This window comes from Rhamphochromis sp. 'chilingali', assembly GCF_963969265.1.
Source record: "Rhamphochromis sp. 'chilingali' genome assembly, chromosome: 6".
NCBI classification, from domain to species: domain Eukaryota; kingdom Metazoa; phylum Chordata; class Actinopteri; order Cichliformes; family Cichlidae; genus Rhamphochromis; species Rhamphochromis sp. 'chilingali'.
Window position 1 is genome coordinate 31,900,683 of NC_137933.1, and position 20,666 is coordinate 31,921,348.

The 20,666-nt window shown below is 39.9% G+C and overlaps 1 protein-coding gene across 1 annotated transcript in view; it reads right to left on the bottom strand.

Annotated features, from left to right (window-relative positions):
- Positions 1–569: 569 nt before the first annotated feature.
- Positions 570–20,666, bottom strand: part of cd276 (CD276 molecule) — a 71,718-nt gene continuing 51,621 nt past the window's right edge. Inside the window, exons 6-8 of the mRNA XM_080884204.1 lie at positions 19,170–19,214; positions 11,653–11,691; positions 570–1,441 (exon numbers count right to left, since the gene is read on the bottom strand). Coding sequence (XP_080740330.1) covers positions 11,669–11,691; positions 19,170–19,214 — 68 coding nt within the window. The 3' untranslated portion in view covers positions 570–1,441; positions 11,653–11,668. The remainder of the gene's footprint in view (positions 1,442–11,652; positions 11,692–19,169; positions 19,215–20,666) is intronic.

The window sequence follows — 20,666 nt, forward strand, 5'->3', positions numbered from 1 at the left end:
GATCTGCGCATTTGGGCACAACCTGGGGTTTGGTCAACAGTCTCAGCCAGCTTAAGCAAAGGACACAGTGTGTGCGCGCATGTTCCTGTGAATGCCGTATGGGTATCAGTATGGTTAGGTGTGCTGGGAAGGTATTTCTGCAACACTTCTACAAGTCAGACTTGATACAAGGTAGCTATTTTATATATGACAGGAACAAACAATCACAGAGAAAATCCATTATTCAAAACAAGTAAAATGTTTGGGATGACTGAGCATCTGCAAACAGAGAGGGATTAGGCCCAAAATAGGACTGCGTCTAACTGGGAACAATTCAACATGTCAGTGTTGATCTGCATGTAAATGAAATATTTGTGTTACTTTGACCATAATTCATGTTTTACTCATTATGTAGAATAGGGTAGTCGGCAGACATATCAACTAATAGAAAAGTGGAAGGACAAATTTGAACTGCGTGGCTAATCCTGTGAGTGAAGAGAAGAAATGTCTTCTCTTCTCGACCTTGCTCTGCCTGAACGAACACACAGTGGCCCTGGGAACTGGACCAATAATTACCAATGACCAGCCAGTTTCACCTTGTCTCTTTAATGTAAATAGGCATTCGGTTATCAAACACAAATGGCTTTGACATTCATACATGGACATACCTGTACTGCATAGGAATCTACTTAAGTACTGCAATAAAACAACCTGCACAACCCCTGGCCTGGGCGAGATAAATCTTTCAACACCAGCTGTAGAAGCTAGCTGTGATAGTCTGACTTCATTAAAAAAAAAAAATTCTTACATACAAGGCAGTCAGGTCAGTGAGGAAATCAGGGTGTATCCCATGCACCATTTGCAGTTTGTTGGAGCTTAGCTGGCATTCAATTTCAATTCCCTCAACTTACTGAACATAGGAGAGCGGCACACACTGACAGGTACAAGTTACTCCAGTGACAGACGCTAATTAGCAAGTGCAGGAGTAATGGGAGAGCCAAGTTCTCTCCCTGGCCAAGAGACAGTGATAGCAACTGAGGCAGGGTCATCTCTTTAAGTGTCTCACTTCCTATTAGACAGGAGATCTCTGGCACATGCCCCATCACTACCCATACAGAGTGATCTCAGCGACAGAGAAAGGATCCTGTCACATCCTGTAGTTCTCAAATAGAGCTTCTCTTTTGCATAGAACACAACCCACTCAACTGCATTCACTCACTCGCGTGGCCCTCCGTCGACAGAAAGGGAGGACAGGCAATAGAAAATAATGGCACATGATGTGTTTATGTGTTTTGATGGAAACTCGAGGGAAAGTCTTCGAAAGAAGATGATGGACTCGTCTTCTGCTCAGCGAGGCTTTGACATTCTGTAGGGGATGCTGGAAATAGTCTCCAGGTTGATGGATAGGTGGAGTGGGATCACCCGCCAGACTCATCTTCTCCCCCCCATCTGGTCCTGACTCCTGAAAAAAGGCACAAAAAGAAAATCGGCATCAGCCTGCTCAGTGTGGAAAAGGTGACGATCACAGCAGAACACAGAAACGAAATAACTAATGCAAATAGTGATGAGTCAGCTTCACACCAAGTAAATAACAATTTTCAAAGCACTATTGTCATTATTAGTGGCAGTAATAATTTAAAAATTGCAAAGAAAGAGTCAAAAGAACCCAAGTGGATTTCACATTATTAAATAAACAGTTACACCAGTAAGAATTAGTCTTTTCAACACTGTTACAACCTACAAGTCTCTCTCTATCCTCCTCTCTGTGTCTTCCTGAACTTCCCCTTACTGGTGGCCCCCGTGGACCATCCCACTGCTAGCGCAGCGAAAGAAACTGTTCTCCCTGCATCATTAAACAGTATGAATTAACTTGGGAGGAATTTAATTATGTCACACATGACGCTCTTCTACTTGAAGCTTTTAAAGGCAGTATAGTTGCCTACACACTTAGAGGTTCAGTTTTTAGATGCAATAGTCAATTTAGCCACATCTGCTGGACTCCTAAATAAACATATTGAAGACAGATATTTTCATTTATGTTTCCTGCTAAGATGAATGTACTCTGAGAGGGTCTAATAATCTGACTTGTGTGCTCTCTGTACCACTAAGACTTTGGCTGTCTAAACCCGTCATGAATCTACTTTTGTTTCAGATAGAATATAACTTGAAAAGCTTTGACTCTGTGCACTCAATAAGCAGATGTATTGTGGTGTTTGAAGCCCTCACTATAAATTTCATCACAGGAAGTACAAAAATAGTCCTGTTAGCAAGCTGCTCCTACCTCCTAATTAATGCTTATTATCATCCTTTTATTATATTTTACACATGACAGCTGGTGTGATGTGGATAAATCCTAAATGAAAGCCCTAAGGGTATTGCTAACAGCTCCAAAATGTCAGAGCAACAACTGATACAGTTGTAGAGACTGTCATTATGAATGATAGGAATCTTTGCAAATTGTAAAGCTTGCCACAAGAAGATCCATTTCATTTGCTCCCTGTCAGAGTGTAATCTGACTTCCTAACATATCCATCAACCAAATGAACAACAGATTTTTCAACTGATTCAAATCTGCCCTTAGAGTCAGACATACACATTCTCTGAAGATGTGTTTTTCAAAGTCATCAAAGCTTTTGAGCCCAGAGGTGAAATAAAAGCACCCTTTGTTCAGTGAATATACAGCTACACCACAGTAATGTAGAATCTTGCAAAATAACAAGCTGTCCACCGGTAATCAAAAAGTAAGATCCACTTTAAATGTTTAATTAACAGCTTCTGTCTGAGAATCCAGAGGGGCCCTGGCAAGGCAAAACCACTCCTGCAACCCAAACCCTGAGACACAAGGAACCACAGATTTACTGGGGCTACAGGAGGATATTCACTTGAATGATACAGCTGCAGAGGGGGTTCAATCTAATGATTGATTAAATCCACACTGTGCCCATTTCATTCCTCATTTACAGTAAAATAAGCTCCATTTCATTTTTGTCATTGGTAACTTCTCCCTAAAAGAATAACATGAAACTTCAAGTTAATAACAAGCAACACAAGAACAATCGGAATATCAATCAAAGACAAAGATCAGGCATAGCGCTGTGGAAGAAAACCACTGAGAATAACCTTGGAGACGAATTTAGAATAATGAGGAAGCAGCTAAACCTTGGTGATACTTAAAAGATGTTACCGGATGATAAACACATCATGACGCTTTCTTTGCACAAGAATGAATAATTATGATAGGTTAGACATCTCTGCCTTTAAAAGTACATTTATATTTATTTTTAAGTAGATACCCTAGAAGCTTATAATGTAAAGATGATGCCAGGGTTACGGCAGGACAAAAACTGTATGCTGTGAAATATATTTAAATAGCAGTTACTATCATCAGTGTGGGAAGACCCACAAAAGGCTGTTATTATTAGGCCTAACCATGCATGTAAATGCACTGCCTTCGAGTAAAGTATGAGGAATGTGACTCTAAATAAGGTACTAAAAAAGTTAAGTGTTTTATTACCTCTCTCTTTTTTTTTGCAGCACCTTCTTTTAAAAATAAGCTGTAGAGTTCGTGACATACGCATTACTTGAGGCAGAACTCTTAAGTCAGATTTCACCATTTATTTTAGAATGACATACGTTGTCATTGACTGTCCCTGAGATCACATCCCAGAGACTGAGATTTAAACCATTTGAATGAAAGAAATACAATATGTACAATGAGGAGGAAGGAGATGAATTTCAGTGTATCTGGGCAATGTAGTGTGATGAGGTGAGCACAGAGCAGCAGGAATAAAGGACGTATGAAGCAAGCTACATGGTTGGGCTTATGAGTGTGGCCCTGTCTGAACTAAAAAGAAGTACCATTAACATTAAAAATTTCTATTCTTAAGTTAAAAATAATTACTAAATACTGTAAGTCCCGCATTAGAGCACCTTATAGGACAAGAAAATAAGAAAAAGGGTCGGAAAGAAAGAGTGGCAGTAACAAAATCTGCCTACTAGCATCTATTAACACCTTATGTTGTCTTTGGTAGACCTGCACAAAACCCATACTTTAAATATAAGTGCTCTAAAGTGAGCTCTAGAAGAACTGGGAAGCAAGCTGGCCATAGCTTCATACTTACAGATGGAAGAATGCTATCAATCTTCTCCTCTGGTTCTTGTCAAGAAAACAATAAGTGATAAAGGATTACATACGTGTCATATTCTCTGGAAATCGGCGCAGACAGTTACTTAACTGGAAACTGTTAAGAAGAGTTGTGGGCACAGGCCTGTGCTGGGATCTAAGGGGGAGGGGGGCCCTGGTCCCGTGCAGAGATAATTCAATAGATCAGAACATATAACAATGATCACTATGAATGATGGAGTAATGCAGCAGCTCTTGCTATGGGCTTTTCCACTTTATCCCAATAACAATAAGCCAGAGTGAGGTGTCTGACAGGTCATTCTGTTACCACACTGTTGTTCCAAAGCAGCAGCATATATCACACTCTAAAAATCTTACACCTTTATCAGCTCTTTTTCCTATGGTCGCGGTACCCCACCCTTAACCTCTTTCCAAAAGCAGTCTGCAGCCCCCCTGGTGTTAATTATAAGACTTTTCCCCCCAGAGCCTGGGCAAGACGTGGAAGTGCATTAATCTTGATTCTTCACTTCAGTCTAAAGGATCATTTGAAGAGACTCCTGTGGTAAGCCCCAAAGGTGAGGTGACTCAGTACCAGGAGAAAGGTACAAAAAGGGGTAAAGAAACTGCCCTAGTTTATTCTGGGCGCACACTGGGACGCTGGCTACCTCAACAGGCAAGTCGATCATTTACCCTAACCACTTGTATTCTCAGTATGTTAACTTTGAGGAGTATTCAGTGTCATACAGGATGACATGCCAAGAGTCTCTTACCTGTGTTGTGATTCATTTGTTCCCTGATGCAGCATGAAGGTGACTGTCACCTTACAAGCTGAACTGAGGCGAGCTGAGAGACAGCTAAAGGGCTGTGACATGTTTACGTCAAAGATTTTAGATTCAGCTCCATTTCATTGCACACTTTAGTCCATTACAGTTGTGCATAAAGGTCAATTCCAAATGTTTTTATGGAAGATTCATATTTCCCATTTCAGTAGGTTTCCGGGTATCTTTTTGGCTCTTTAAATGACTTTTATTAACGTAGAATAAAAGTGTTTTGTGATGTGTAAAAATAGTTTGGTACTCATTTTATAGCAACAATCCATTGCTGCCTGATGCACAATTACTTATACGCCAGTGCGTTCCTGCACTGTTTTGCTGGCTGTGTCACAGACTGTTAAGTGGAAGGATGGAAATGACACGGGTAATCGGGCAATTGCTTAAAAAAACAAGCAATAAAAAAGCCTGTACGTGATAAACAATGGTCTGAACACTCAGGTCATTTCTGAGGATAAGAGCAAAATGATCACTTCTAACTGACTGACAGATTGAATATTTACTCATGCACTACTATGCTGGATGCGATAGTAAAAGAATTAATGGTTCCATTAGAAGAAAAGAAAATCTAGAACATTCTTACAACCGTGTTAACAAGTGCATTTCAACAACATCTCTTCTGTGCACTTGATTCTGAATAGCTTGCTCTTCGCATTTGATCATGGTCCTTCTTATCTCATTAACTACTCTTCTGCATTACTGAAGCAGTTAGCCTGCCGAGACGTGCATGTTTAAGCTTCCGCTGTCTAATCATGCGATTTCTCCTGTAGTTTCACAATAATGTGCACACTTCTGAAAGCTATCCATGAAAGTCATCACGCCATCTCTCCGAGCAATATGGTTAACATATTCCCTTCACAGTGGGGGGTTTGTTCAGTGTTTAGGTTTATGCCATCTGTAAATTCTCTAGCGCTTAGCATATTCACTTTGATAACCAGCAGCATCATAAACAATACGCTGGGATCCATTTAAAAATACCAGTTTTTACAAGTGATGAGTAATTTATGTATAAAAAGTAGGTGCCAGCCAGTGTTGCTTGATATGAACTGAACATTTTCAATGTAAAAAGACAGTTGAGGAATATTAACCGATGCTATAGCTTATTATAATTGAGTTTTAGTCATTCTGTCCTTACCGTGTTGCACAGAGCCTAATAAAATAATCTCACAAGATACAAACATGTGCACACAACAGTGTCTATTATCATTATCAGCATAATAACTTTGTTGTTATTGTTGCTGCTATTTGTGTGGAGGCTTTTTTATAATCTATGCATTGATCCCATATCTCACAATCAGTGTCCATTTGGTCTGTATCCACGAATGCATCCACTTTGTGTTCGCACGTTTTTCCAACATCAACACGCTGTCGTATGCAGTCTTTCATCTGCATTATGAGTAATCTATGGTAGTTAATTGAGCCCAGAGGCAGTTGGTTTCAATGAAGGCTCCTGTGCTTTCCTGGCAAAAACAGTAGAGAAGTAACTCTCTGGAGAAGGCAGCTCTCTGTCGAGTGGCAAACAGAGCAGAACTCCTGCCGTGTTCATTAGCTGTCATTGATCAGTGATTCAGTTGCTGTGCAACTCCTACCATAGCTCACATATTACCAGTTTCATCTCCTAAAAATTAATATAAAGGTAAGAGAGCGAAGCCAGCACAGCATTTTCCTTCTTGTCTTTTATTTTTTTTTTTTTTTTCACAGCACTATTTTGATGTGGATGGATGTTTGCCAAGGTTTTCAACAGCATGCAGAGATTGCTACGCAGCACACTTGTCCATTCCACAGTTTTCTGATATCAATATGAGCTACTATATTCAGTTATTGGCTTCCCTCAGAGGCTATCATCGCTGCAACCTACTCCATCACAGGAGATGTACTGTAGAATGAGGCTGCGAGGTATAAAAATGCTGATAAATGGCTGAGACAAAAGCATAAATAATGCAGAGATCAGAGATACTGGAATAGTGAGTCAAACTCTACTTCAAGATACCCCACACCTCCCTGGAGTGAGTCCAATGTAAGTGTCCTGTCTGACATGATCAGTGTCTGCCGGGCTTCACCTGCCACGTACAACACGGAATTCAAGAACCTCCTCTCTGGCTCCCCTTGCCCTTTACTACTCCTTGCTCCAAAAAAACACAACATCAGAGAACTCACATCCCATCTTCTAGAGTACACCTGGCTGCAGCTAGCTTTTAAAATACACTCAGGCTAGTTTTCTGTTTTCAAATTTCACCACATCTCCCCCCTTTTCATCTTTTCATATCTTTGAAAAAGAACTCCCTATTTGCAGCACAGTATGTAGTTAAAAATCCATGATAGAGCCAAGCCGGAGCTACTACTGCATAGAAATACAACAATGAGATGTATTATTTGCATGACAGTGCAGAGTTTAAGTGAATATATAGGGGTGAATTAAATCAATATTTCACAACTCTGCTGAAGGAGCTGCAAAAGGGCCATTATGTAGCACTAATTGCACCTATAGGGCCTATCTTTAAAAAATGTAATCTGCACTCTCATTGGAATTCATCGAAAGTCCTCAGGTAGATGACCGGGATCGTCCGTGCTACCCCTTATTTCACTGAGTTTTCTTTATTCCCTTCATGTCTCCCTTTGAATATTTATTCTCATCTCATTTGCAGCTATCTCTGGCTAGGCCAAGGTTCTGCGCAGTACCAGTGCTCATCCCCCCTTAACATGCACAAAGAATAAAAGACTTTAAATATCATTTCAAATTACGAACAGAGAGAGCAAGCAATGAAATGCAGAATTTCACCTGGGAAGCTCTAAGGTTTCTCTAGATAATGTTACTTCTAAGATATTCGCTGTTTTATGTCAGACGAGTCCATTGTACGATGTGATACAATAACTCCAGCTCTCTAAGAACAATGCATCGATGTTCAACTTTTTCCTCGAAGCTTTGCTGGGAGCATCATTATTCAGTGAATATCCTTCCATAGGCAGAAATACAAAAGGGAGATTTTAAACTAAAATGACAATTATGAAAAACTGGACTCACGGTGTTCTGTGGACAAGAAGGAGATTTTGTTAAATGTTTAATAACTTTAAGGAGCTCCTTGTTGAGGGAATAAATGAAAAAACCTCTCTTTTAAATCTCACTTTAAAGAAAGAACTGTTGTTCCCCATCAATTGTATCTGACACCTTTCAATGCTGAAAATATCCCACATATAGAATTGAACTTTTATTAACAGAAATTTTCAAGGACCAATAAGTTACCATAATGATCAGCACCTTATATTTACAGTGTTTACAATCTACAAAATATTGAGTGTTCTACAGATAGTAATTATCTCTACAGTCTGTGTGTATTGCTGCTAGAAATAAAACAATAAAAGTTTGAGTTGATAAATAAAAGTCACAAATGAACACATGTAAGGCAAAGGTTTATGAAAACAAAGTGCCCCCTGACTCGAAAACGACTTAATTAAATCCAGAGCCTCGCTTTATTAAATAGAATATGCTGCACTCTGCATAAATGCATTAATCGATAGCAAAGCTGCCACACAAATATTAGAATAATTGATCCAGGATGATTCAGCAGTGGGGAGGTCTTGAGGTTTGCAGGATATTACCTTGCAATAACAGTCTTGATGAAAGTCAGTAGATGCTACAGTAATGACAAATGTCCTCTCTTTGACTCCTTCTGGCCAGACTTTATTTTGGCTAGTTACAGGAAATTACTTTCTGTACCCTCCATCATCTTGTACTCACTCTGCATGGTGCTGCTGCTTTATGGCAATGACCAATCAGAGTATAATAAAAACAAGCTGTAACTGTCCGGCTTTATAATAAAAAGTATTCACACAATCGACACCAAACTGCTGGTTATTAAAGTACGAGCTAGAGGCCCAGCGAAGAACATTGTGATCTATACTTTGCTAATGTGTGATGGTAGTAAGTAAACGAGCCAACAAACTCCACTGGAACGGCTTGTCAGATGGTGGGATAGCTTAGAAAACATCCCGCCAACTGTTTGTCACACTTTTATGAGTACAACAGAGTACAACACTGTGAATGTCATCTTGTGGAGATGGTTTGAAAATTAGCCATTATCCGCATATTTAAATTACATTGCATCCTATCCCTACGCCTGCTGGTTTTTCACCCCATACTTCAGTGTGTCTGTACTGAACAATTATATACACTTAATTCAGGACAGAGTTGTTAACCTTTCATACTGATCTCTTTATTGCTAATATAACTGCTCGAGGTCCATGTGCATACTGTATCTGTACAGAGACCTCCAGGTCTGTATGTATGCAAATCTGTACACACATACAGACCTGGATAACAATTAAATGCATTAGAACTTGAATTGTAGATAACGGCAAACTTACTGTGGAATACTCTGAAAAAACAACAGCAAAAGTATCAGAAATTTTAAATAAAACAAGCTGTGTTTCATTTTCTGGCAAAAGACAGACTCTTATCTCTCCAGCACCTCAGTGACAAAATACTTCAGTATTTGTCAAATCAAAATGAATGGACTACCTTCTAAAATGTCTCCCAACATATCAGCACCTAATATCAAAAGATCTATGTCAAACCAAAGGGGAAAATATATCTTTTCACTTACAAAAGAAAGCTGTAAAGACAAAAATATCTTTTTTCCTCATAACAACTTCTGTCCTTTGTTGGATACAGTACTGAAGCTTTCCCAAAATAGCTCTAAGGTTCTGGGCTTTCCTGGCCATGTGCTGTGTTCGGGGGGAGAAGGCTAACATAGCCATATAGAGAAGTGCCTAGTTACCCAGCAATTTAAACACTGCAATTCAAGTACTAAGGAAAAAGATATACAAGAACAATGCCCTTGTGATAATACCCAGATGACAAACAACTGCCAAAGTCCCTCAGGCTAGATAGAGAACATGAATGGATTCAGTCCAAAAGTATAAATACCCAGAGAGCATCTTTTGGGTTGGAGAATGGCAGCTAAAACAGGGAGGACAGCCCAGGTAGAAGGTGCTCATAGGGGAACGTATCTACAATGCAGCAGAAAAAAAGAAAAAGAAAGAAAGAAAAAAAAAAAGGCAGTTTCCTGCATTCCAGACAATATGGATATCATACAGACAGAGAACTCCGTGAGTTATCTGTTTACTTGTTGGGCCACTTCTTTGTGACTCTGTATAATGCGTCTGTACTGATGAGGTTCCTCTCAGTATGGTCACAACATTCCCTTGACAGTTATGTAACAATTCTCCACACGCTCTCCAGGGAGAATCCCCTCAATAATCTAGTTCACTACTCTGCTTTTATGTTCACCAACTCTTGACTTTTCCAGAGGGGTATATCTGAGTCATTCACTAATTCACAAGAGACCACAGTTCAGACTGGCCAGGTACATCACCACTATTAACTCATTCACTGCCAGCCATTGGCAGTGAATGAGTTAAACCCATTGACTCATTCACTGCAATTGACAGCTATAGACGTCAATGGCAGTGAATGAGTTAAGGAGGCAATCCCATTCAGAAAGCAATACCAAGATATGCAGATCTTCAGCCATCTGAATCATTTGGGGGTAAAAGTGTTGCTGTCCATGGTGCTGAAAGCCTTTTCTCCTCTTCCTTGCATAAATAGTGGCCTTTGGTTATGCATCACTTAATAAACTTCTAGTTTATTTCTTTTATATAAGCTTTAAGAAATTGAAAGACAACTATCTATTATTCTATGCTATAAATGTTTTCTTTTATATTGCTACTTGGGATAAATTGTTGCACTTTATTTTTAGACTTTTAATTTTCATATTATGGATGAAATCTATTTTCTAATGTGAAGACTAAATTCTCCCGAGCCCTGCTGTACTTAGTATATCATGAATCCTGTGCCTTTTTACTCATTCTTCATTTTCTGTAAATACACTAATGTTGTCAGATCTACCAATCCCAAGTCAAGTCAAGTCAAGTCAAGTCAGCTTTATTTGTATAGCACATTTAAAAGACAACAAGTGTCGGCCAAAGTGCCAACACCTGAAAAACAGAGAAAGTGACTAGTAATCATGTGTATCTTTAATGGTGACAAGGATGTCCAGAAAGCCAGCATGATGGTACCAAAGTGTCCACTGTATGCTGATTAAAGTAGATGTGGTTAGTTTGGGTTTGTAAAAAAAGAAGCTTCTTTTATCCTGCAACACTGGGTGCACTCTGCTAAACACATTACATTCTAGATTATCCAAATATCTATAAAGAAAGCATCAACATTTTAAAATGGTCTTATTAACCTTAAGGCTCTGATTTAAAAAAAAATCAGTGCAGTCTGTTATAGCTATGTTCAGGGTGTAGCTAGCAGTTTAAATGCTTTATAAGGATGACACTGAGCCCATGTTTCAGATGCCATCAAAAAGGAAGAGACCCTGCATAGCTCACAGCTTAATTGTTTACCATTATTAAGACTTTCACTGTGGTTTTAAGGAGTCCAGGAAATCTGTCTGCATGGCAGATGAAATTAAATAGATTCATCACATCAATCAGTGACCCTGTGATTCCAAAAATCAAAATGTCAAGACTTGTCATATTCCAGACTTTCTGCTGAATTAATACATCCTAGCCTCATTACAGCTGCACTTACCCGTATCCTCCAGAGCATTACTACTGAGTAAGACTACCAGACAATTGTGATAAAGAGAAAAAAACAAGTGCGACAACTGAGCAACACATTAAAAAAAACCAGATCTACTTAAAGACACATATACTCACCTTTATTCGTTCGACCTTAGCTTTTCAGCGATATCATTCCTGAAGGTAAGAGAAGAAAACAGTTAACAATTCTGCTCAAAATATGAAACAACTGTATGACAACTGTACAGTGGTCACTTTAGTTACTTTCTTGTCCATTGTCTTATAGACCAAAGCATTATCATAGGCTTAGTAGTTGTTATCCTGTTCCCTTCTTCAGTAGCACCCCTCTGCTCCATCTTTGTGCACCAACCTTGCCATGGCTAACAGGAAGCAGAGGGCACAGCGCTTTATTTAATTAGTCACAGCAGCTGAGTGCTCATGTGGAACCAAACAGGGGAGGCAGATTGGGGTAGTGAGATGGATAGGCACTCTCCCACTGGGTCTTGGCTGTGCTGTCAGAAGAACGCAGATTACATGACAGAAGAGGGATTGTTATAAGGTGGGTGGGTATGGCAGGAGGATGTAAATGGCACTTGTACAGGGGGATTCATCCCAGAAAAAAAGAAGAAGATTGCTGTCACTCCTAAAGTAGTCTTATTCTTTCACAAAAAACCCAAAACATAAACTCTTACTTACATGTACTGTTACATTTATCTAAGCCGTGGAACTAGGGATCTGTTTTTGTGATGCGCAACAGTGAGCAGTTTGGCTGCTTTTATTAACTGTGACAACGCTCATTATTCCAAATGATTTAGGACCTGTTCTTTCTTACTCTTCTGACAATGTTCAGGTGGCCTTTTCCTTACAGACCAACAGATAACCTCTAAGACACTGCAGAAGTTGTTTGTTGTGAAACACATTCTTGATGAATTTCTAAACTCAAACAACTTGCAATTCACTTTTGTAAATGCTGATTTTTCAACTTACGTGTACTGAATGTATAAAATAATGAGTAAGCATACAGGAAATAATGCAACCATTTGTATATAATTAGAAGATTATATGTGATGTGAGGACTACATGATTCATGTGGTGTGAGGTTTATAATTCCATTATCATCGAATCAGTGTTACTTGGCCTTTAACCCTGAAGAGCTGCCTCAGGGTTTACCCTTGCTGAAAACACAACTGTAAACATGTAGGTTACTGTATGTTGCTGAAACAGCAAAGAACATGAATGCAGTACTTGTATAATTGTGCGCAACTACTAAGCAGTGGTGTGCAGGGAGCTCTTTTAATTAGCGCTCTTGAAGACATTCAGTGACCCACATCTAATAATGAAGGCAACATGAATGTTCTATTTACATATCTTTACTCAGTAATGTGTGACCGTTGGGAGAGCTCAGTGGTGGAGATTCTGGTGCCAATGAAAAGGGAGGGCATGTCAAGCAGAGCTGCCTGAGGCTACCTTCCAAGGCCTTCTCAATCTGAACTGCAGCAATGTGAAATGGTATGCTAGCGGCCTGCAGGTCTGTCAAAGTGGGTTATGTTATAAGGAAACTGTGTGCAACTTTTAAATAAGGCTTCGACTTGTAATACCATGTAGTCCAAGAAGTCAATTCCGAAAGCTTCCCCCCCCCCCCCCCTCCACCGCAATATGCAGTTCTGGTTAGGGCTTCTTGATTTAGACCATTACAATTATTGTATCACAATACACACACTGGCAAAACTACTGAGGCCCATCAGATCTTTTACTTCTTCATAAAACATTGAAAAGCCCATATCTCAGAAAACACCTAAAATATTTATTTGTGTTTACATCAATTTTTCTTGCAACTAGCCTTCCACTAAACCTCTTGTTGGTGTTGCTGGTCGGTTAATATCACAGAGAGCAGCTCAACAGAATAGCATGGGGCGATCGTGGCTCAAGAGTTGGGAGTTCGCCTTGTAATTGGAAGGTTGCCGGTTCGAGCCTCGGCTCGAACAGTCTCGGTCGTTGTGTCCTTGGGCAAGACACTTCACCTATCGCCTGCTGGTGTTGGCCAGAAGGGCCGATGGCGCGATATGGCAGCCTCGCTTCTGTCAGTCTGCCCCAGGGCAGCTGTGGCTACAACTGTAGCTTGCCTCCACCAGTGTGTGAATGGGTGGATGACTGGGTGTGTAAAGCGCTTTGGGGTCCCTAGGGGGGGCAAGTAAAAGCGCTATACAAATACAGGCCATTTACCATCAAACAAATAAGAACACCTGATTATTTATTTATTTTTATCTGCCCCAAAAAACAACCAATCAAAAAAATATTACTGCTTGGGGTTATCTAATTTTTTACATTGCAAATTAAGATTGATTAAAAACTACTTGCTTACTCAATAGACAAGACGTTAAGGTAATCCATAAAGCGTGGCTGTCCTTGTTTCTGTTTGGAGTCACCATCTTGAAGCCTTTAGTCAGTCAGCTGTTTCAAATTATCACAATATCTAAGGTGACAAAGTGCTGGGATTGAATCTTTAACATGAGTTCAGTAACTGTCATTCTTCTTTCAGTGGTGGTCTTGGCACAAAGTTGCTAAGAGAAGAGTGAGTGAGAAAAGATGGTGGGACTTCCCTCTGTCATCACCTTTACAGGGCTTGCTATTCCCTAACCTTACACCTTCACAGAACCTTGCCTCAGTTAAAAGGAGTCAATAAAACCCTTTTTCAAATTCTGCTTCCTTTTAAAGGAGTATGTCAAATTGTTATTTTCCAATGATTCTTTGTCCGTGAAAGAACTGGGTCACTGACTGGCACTCTCTTTCAGGGCCTTGTTGCTAAGGCCTGACTCCTTGGAGTCCAGGCTTATGGAGACAGGGTAGTGCACACAAACTGAAGTCAGGTTCTGACAGGAGTTGCACTTGCATGACTGCGGCCTTCTCTAAATAGCACATCATGCTCAGATTACTGAACACATTTCTGAGCGGAGGTAAGGGATGAAGGCAGCTAGAACTGTATGCACTGCACGTATCTGCATGTGAATGGGCACTGGTGTAAACCACTGCTTCTGTCTGTGTGCTGCGGGTGTGTTCCTTTGCTTCCGACTGTGTGTTTGTGTGTGAAAAGGTTGCTGCTGGCTTTAGCCCCTAGAAATACATCCAGAATTTGAGCTTCACTGTTTGTTAAACATTATTTGCCTCTGCTGTAAAGGCAACAAAGGGATTCTATCCCACTGCAAATGAATGAGTCCAGGTCTCTAGTTATCGCTGGTTATTGTTCCAATCAGGCTGGCTTTGAAAGGGGAGGCGCGCTTTCCTTTGGACAGCTCATTAAGATAACACACAAACGTGGCTCCCCATCATCCTGGGTTTATTAAAGTGGGCCTCATTTCAGCTCCTTTGTCTCATGCAAGAACCTCTGCCTTTGTCAGCGCAATTGGAGCCAGATGGCAAAACAAAGCTGGCTGTCTGGATTGCTTAGAGAGCTATCTCTGAAGACAGAGCCATTAGCTTGACTTCACAAGCTCACCGCCTACTATGTCCACCTGGATCAACCAGGTGTGCAGACGATGACGAGAAGCAGTAAGACCAAGGGTGGCCTCAAGTTGTGCTCTTGTCACTGCAATACATGCATGCATACTACAGTCTCTCAACTCTGCTATCCTTTACTCAGGCCTTTTGGCTAAAGCTGAGCTATTAAGTCTCGCTAGTTGCGGGATGGCTGACCCTGCTCCTGGCTGCACAGATCTCTGAAACATTCATGAGAGAGGCAGTAGAGAATAAAAGCCACTGTCCCTCTTTACTCAAAGACTCTCCTTCACCTCTCAGCTTATTAAAATCACATGGTATTAGACTTGGGTGTTCACAGAAAGGCTAAATAATTCAATCAGAATAAAGAAGGTGTCAAATGAATAACTCTAATGACATTAACGCTTGAGGGAGAACTGCTCAGGGCTGTGAGGGGTAGTTACTGAGGCTAGGCAGCCAGAAGAAACTTGCTCTGCTTGCTAATGGCAAAATTAATTCTGAACTCAGAAGGTCATATTAATACTAAGCAAAATATCACAGCACTCTATTCAAGGGAAAAAAAGGCAAACATGACAGTATTTTATTTTCGTTCACTAGCACACTAGAAAAGGCAAGGATAAATACTGAAGAAACCTGCAGCTCTGGTTCAATGTGATGGTACATCTCGAAAGTTTACTAATTAACACGACATGTAAACAAGTCTGAAGTTTTACAGTGTTTGTGCCACTACTTCTTCCCGCTTCTCAGACTCTAACTTCAACGGTACTTTACATTTACTGCTAATGAGCAAATATTAACATAACATGCGAATATGCTAAACTAAGACAGTGAAGATCCTCAATACAAGGAGGAAAGAAAGAAAGTGCAGCAACAACCATGTCACAGTGGTCTCTAGAAATAGTAGAAAATGACTCTTGTACCGCTCTGGATTTTCACTGCTGTCAGTGCTGAACTTTGCTTTCTATACAAATCATGTAGTGAGTGCAAAAAAAGAAGAAAGAAAAGATTCTGTGGACACAGACAGTGTTACATTGCAAATATGCACAAGTCTTTTTTTTGTTGAAGAAAACTTTGTTGATTCCCCCCCATTTAGCTCACAGTTAACAAACCTAATCTAAAAATGATGATTTTGACAAGTATGCAAATCCAAACCCTGATATAACTTGTTTACCTGTGTCTAATTTTTGTCACTGTTTCTGGTTTTGATTGGTGCTTACTGTCCTGCATTGTTAGTTAATCTATTTGAGTTTTCATAAGAATTTCTATTGTCTAAAGTTTTGAATTTCTGATTTGATCTTTTTATAAGTTTTATAAGTGTTTCGAATCCTTTTTTCATTGGTATTCTAGTATGCTGACCTTTAGTTACCATGGTATATTGCCATGGTAACCGCCTACTGATCTATCAGTTCTCAAGAAAATAGCGTCACCATTCCTGGAAGATCCCTTGGACCTCTGCGGGGTGAGAAGGTTTTTGCATTTCCCTCATGAGTATCATTCGTGAATATCAGGAATTGTTTATAAAATTTGAAGATTTAGAAAATGTATAAATTCTGTTCTACTTGATATTAATCTGCTGCTAAATCTCTTTTAAACTGCTGGAGTTGTACCTACTAGAAAACAGGACACATGCCAAGAATCCCCGTTTGAAATTCATTTTATTTTGATCTGTATTTAAATTAAAGTGATTTCCACATTTCCTTACTTAGGGCTAGTAATGTTTAATGTTTAAATGTATCCCGTTTAAAGTTTCAAAGCTCTAATGTGCAGATGTCATGCTAGAAATAAACAGTAACATAGAGAGAGCACTCAGCAATAAAATAATTAAGTTGAATTATCGAGTCAACTGAGTTGATAGCTAGCTTCGTGTGACCGCTTACCCCGACTGCAAATGTTAGCATAAGTACATTTGGATATTGTAAAGATACCCTGAATCTGTTGAACTTGCTTTATAGTACAGGGACTCAGTCCTCCCCGTATCCTATGTCATATTTGTTTAATCCTTCTGTGTAACCCGTAAGCTTAATTTAGGCTTCTGCTGGATATCTATGTGCTAATTTATGTATCTGGAAACTCCTTTTATCGGTACACCACAGCCTTCATGGTATGTGTCGACCCAACTTGTAGAATAATTCCTGCATTAGTGTGCGTTGTCCTGCCGTTTATCCCTCGTGTTTTCTGGTACCTCCCAGCTCTTCAGTTTTTGGTTTTGTTTTGATTTTCTGTGTCATGTTTCTAATTTTGATAAACCTTGATAAAGCTTGTCCTTCCTATTCTGCCTTGTTCTGCATTTGAGTCCTCCACCTCCACACTACAATCCACACAGCTACATTGTGACATTTTTAGTAAATTGGCATCAGTGCTGTGCAAGAACACACTATTCACATTTTCAGTAAAAGGTGTTCGCAGTTAAAGAATGTGTTTCAGAATACACGGGTGCTCTGAAGTGCCTGCGCCGCCTGTGATGGACTGTAAACAATAATAGAGAAATGACTACTGCTGGCTTCAGTTCCAACAACATAGCTACCAGCAGTAGTGCTGAGGCCAATCTATATGAAGATTTGAGGGCAAAAAACTCTGACTGAAAACTCTCACATTTCAGTCAGATCATCAGCTAAACTGGCAATCACTTTGAAACAACACTGACGAGCCTGTATTGGGTGACTGATGACAACAGGAAATAATTACCAATGAAAATGAGCCAACAGCCAAACAAGTTTCTATACAGCTGTTTTACATTTGTAATCTTTTACTTTATGACGCAATGCGGTAAAGTCGTAAAACACACAAATGCATGTTTTCTCTAGACTTGTGAAAGTAAAGTGTGTGTGATTCTATAGTGGTAAACAGTAACTGTTTTTATTTGGTAAATGGTAGTGTAAGATGATGTTCTACTGGAAAAGAAGACCTCAGAGCACCTTATTTAAACAAGTGCAAGAAGTTTATGTTTTTTTGTTATTTTGACACATCCGCTTGCAAGCTGATTAGCATTTCAATTGCAAGCATGCTATTATCATATTAGCATGCATCTTTCTCTGCCTTAGTACTACCCAAAAGAACTGCTAGTGTGTGTGTAGATGGTACAGCTCTGACCAGCTCCTATTCCATGAAAAATTCTAAATAATAAGTAAACGACTTTAGGCTATTGGCCCATTGGATACATTTAAAGAAATAGTGGCGTGGAGACTGCTAGAAGTGTGTATTTATTTTGCTAGACATCATAAAATTCAAGGCAACTTATTTCAAGTGACAACAATATGCCCAACACATTTCAGCCAGGATTCAATTGCAAAATCAATTTGCCTTGATAAAAAGGATAATTTAAATGCAGGACACGGCAGCACTATTGTTGGCATTTTGAGAAACTTGAAACTTGTGGAACTTGTTACCATTAAATTTACAGACAAGATAAATTTTACTTTTATAGCTGTAGCTTTGGGGGGTATGTATAATGTAAAACAGCTTGTTGGCATCACTAAATTAGTGTGCCCGTCTCCCTCTCCCTGCCTCAAACACTTACACACACACACACACACACACACACACACACACACACACACACACACACACACACAGTGGAAGAGTTATGCCACCGGGTTGCTGTGTTGAATGGATTTGATGCTTGGAGCTGGTCTTGTTTCTCACACGCACTCATGCTTCATCAACGCTCACTCACACTTCAGTAAACAAACTTAACATTCAGTTACTTGTGCTGTTGAGTCCCTACAAACCTGACACCTGCACTTCGTGTTAAAGAAGCTAGACTAAACTGTGGGGTATTTTTGCATTATTTAATATTTTTGCAACTTGAAAGCCCTGCACTATAAGTAAAGAAACCCATATGTCAGGAAAACATACACTTCTAGATCAAACCACATATCCAAAGTGTTGCATTTGTAAAGAATTGATTGCCTTGTTTACCAGCTTGGCTGGGTTGACTAATCCAATTAATACGGAACTAATTCTTTCTTTTTTTGTTACCTTGCCTGGTACTGACAGTACCAGGCATGCATGCATGATTACATTTGAAGTATTTAAACATATTTAAACATTTTTGATACAAGCTAAAAGATGTCAAGCTTTAAAAAAAAAAAGCTATTTTAAACCACATCTCTTCTCTGACCATTTGAAAAGCTGAAACTTGACCAGGTGTGTATTTGGCTGACCTGTCTTTGACTCCTCTTCTTCTTCCAGCACCTTGGCTTCTTCAGCTGTGGGAAGACAGAGGAGCCATTATCAGTGGAAGCAACAGTACAAAGGCAGGCACACAATGTAGTCACTTCATCATAAGCCTGTGGTGAGCTGATCCTTCCCAGCTCAAAGGACACGCTGTGATGACAGAGCTATATGACGATGACGCTCCAAACAATAGTACCCCCACTACATCACACGCAAGCGCGCACACAGACACACACAAAGAGTCATATCTACCCCTTAACCTCCTATCCAGCTCTCTCACAAAGACAGTAATCACATTAGGCTTTAGCTGTGGGCTCTCTGAAAACCACTGTCAACGGAGTTAGGGAGCCCAGTGATGACTGTCACACTTTATACACATGTGGCATACGTGTACACACACACACACACACACACACACACACACACACACACACACACACACACACACACACACACACACACACACACACACACACACACACACACACACACACACACAGGCTAAAAATAGCCTGGGACAGAGCATCCGAGCACCAGATATGCATTCTGTGACACCATTTTCACTGCAATCAGACTCAAGATCCACTCTTTAGCGTGTGATACATGAGATTAAACTGCTGGTTGAACAAAACTAAATGTCAAGGAAACACAATTCAGATGTTTATATTCCAGCACATTTGCCTGACTTTCCTGGACTCTGACAGCAGGGACTATAATCCTCTAGGGAAATTAAGCAAAATCCGTATTATTACAGCAGCAGAACGTGTTGAGTTTCCAGATTCAAACAGCCTGTATCTAAGTCTTCCCACACCATATTCCTTAGTTTATCCTCCACTGTGTTATGATGTATTTGGAAACGTATTACACTCATTGACACATGTGTCATATATTATCACACATTTTCGTTAATCGGACCAGGTTTGGGCTTAAAGCTGAGTTGAAGATTTTGGGAAGGGTTTAGTGCCCTCAGCAGACATATTTTTAGCAACTTTAAACTAAAAAAGCAATATAATCCATAATGTTACCACATGAGCCTGTTTGAATTCATGTCTTTATTCAGCACCTCCAAGTTTGACCAGTCCTAAAAAATGGAAGCAGTCGAAATACCTTGAGGGACAAGACTTTGATAGGAGAGTAAGGTCCGTTTAAAAGCCACCTTAACGTCAGGGTGAAGACGAGGCCAACCACAGAGAAGGGGTGAAAACTGTCTCCCTTGGACACTGAATGTTATAATTTTATACCCCTACTGGCAGTATTCCAAATGCGTGGGGGTAACAAAGAGGGCGGCTATGGCTTAAGTGCAAAAGCTGTCCGAAAACACATAAAAGTAGAAAGAGTCAGGGGACAGAGATTGCTGTTCATTGAAGCTAGTAGAATGTTAATGTTCCTCTTCAACCTGCCATCTGTCCCTGTGCTTCTGAATTTCTTTAAATACTGCTGTGCCATCATGAATGATTCACATGTAAGCAAAAGAAAGGCCACAG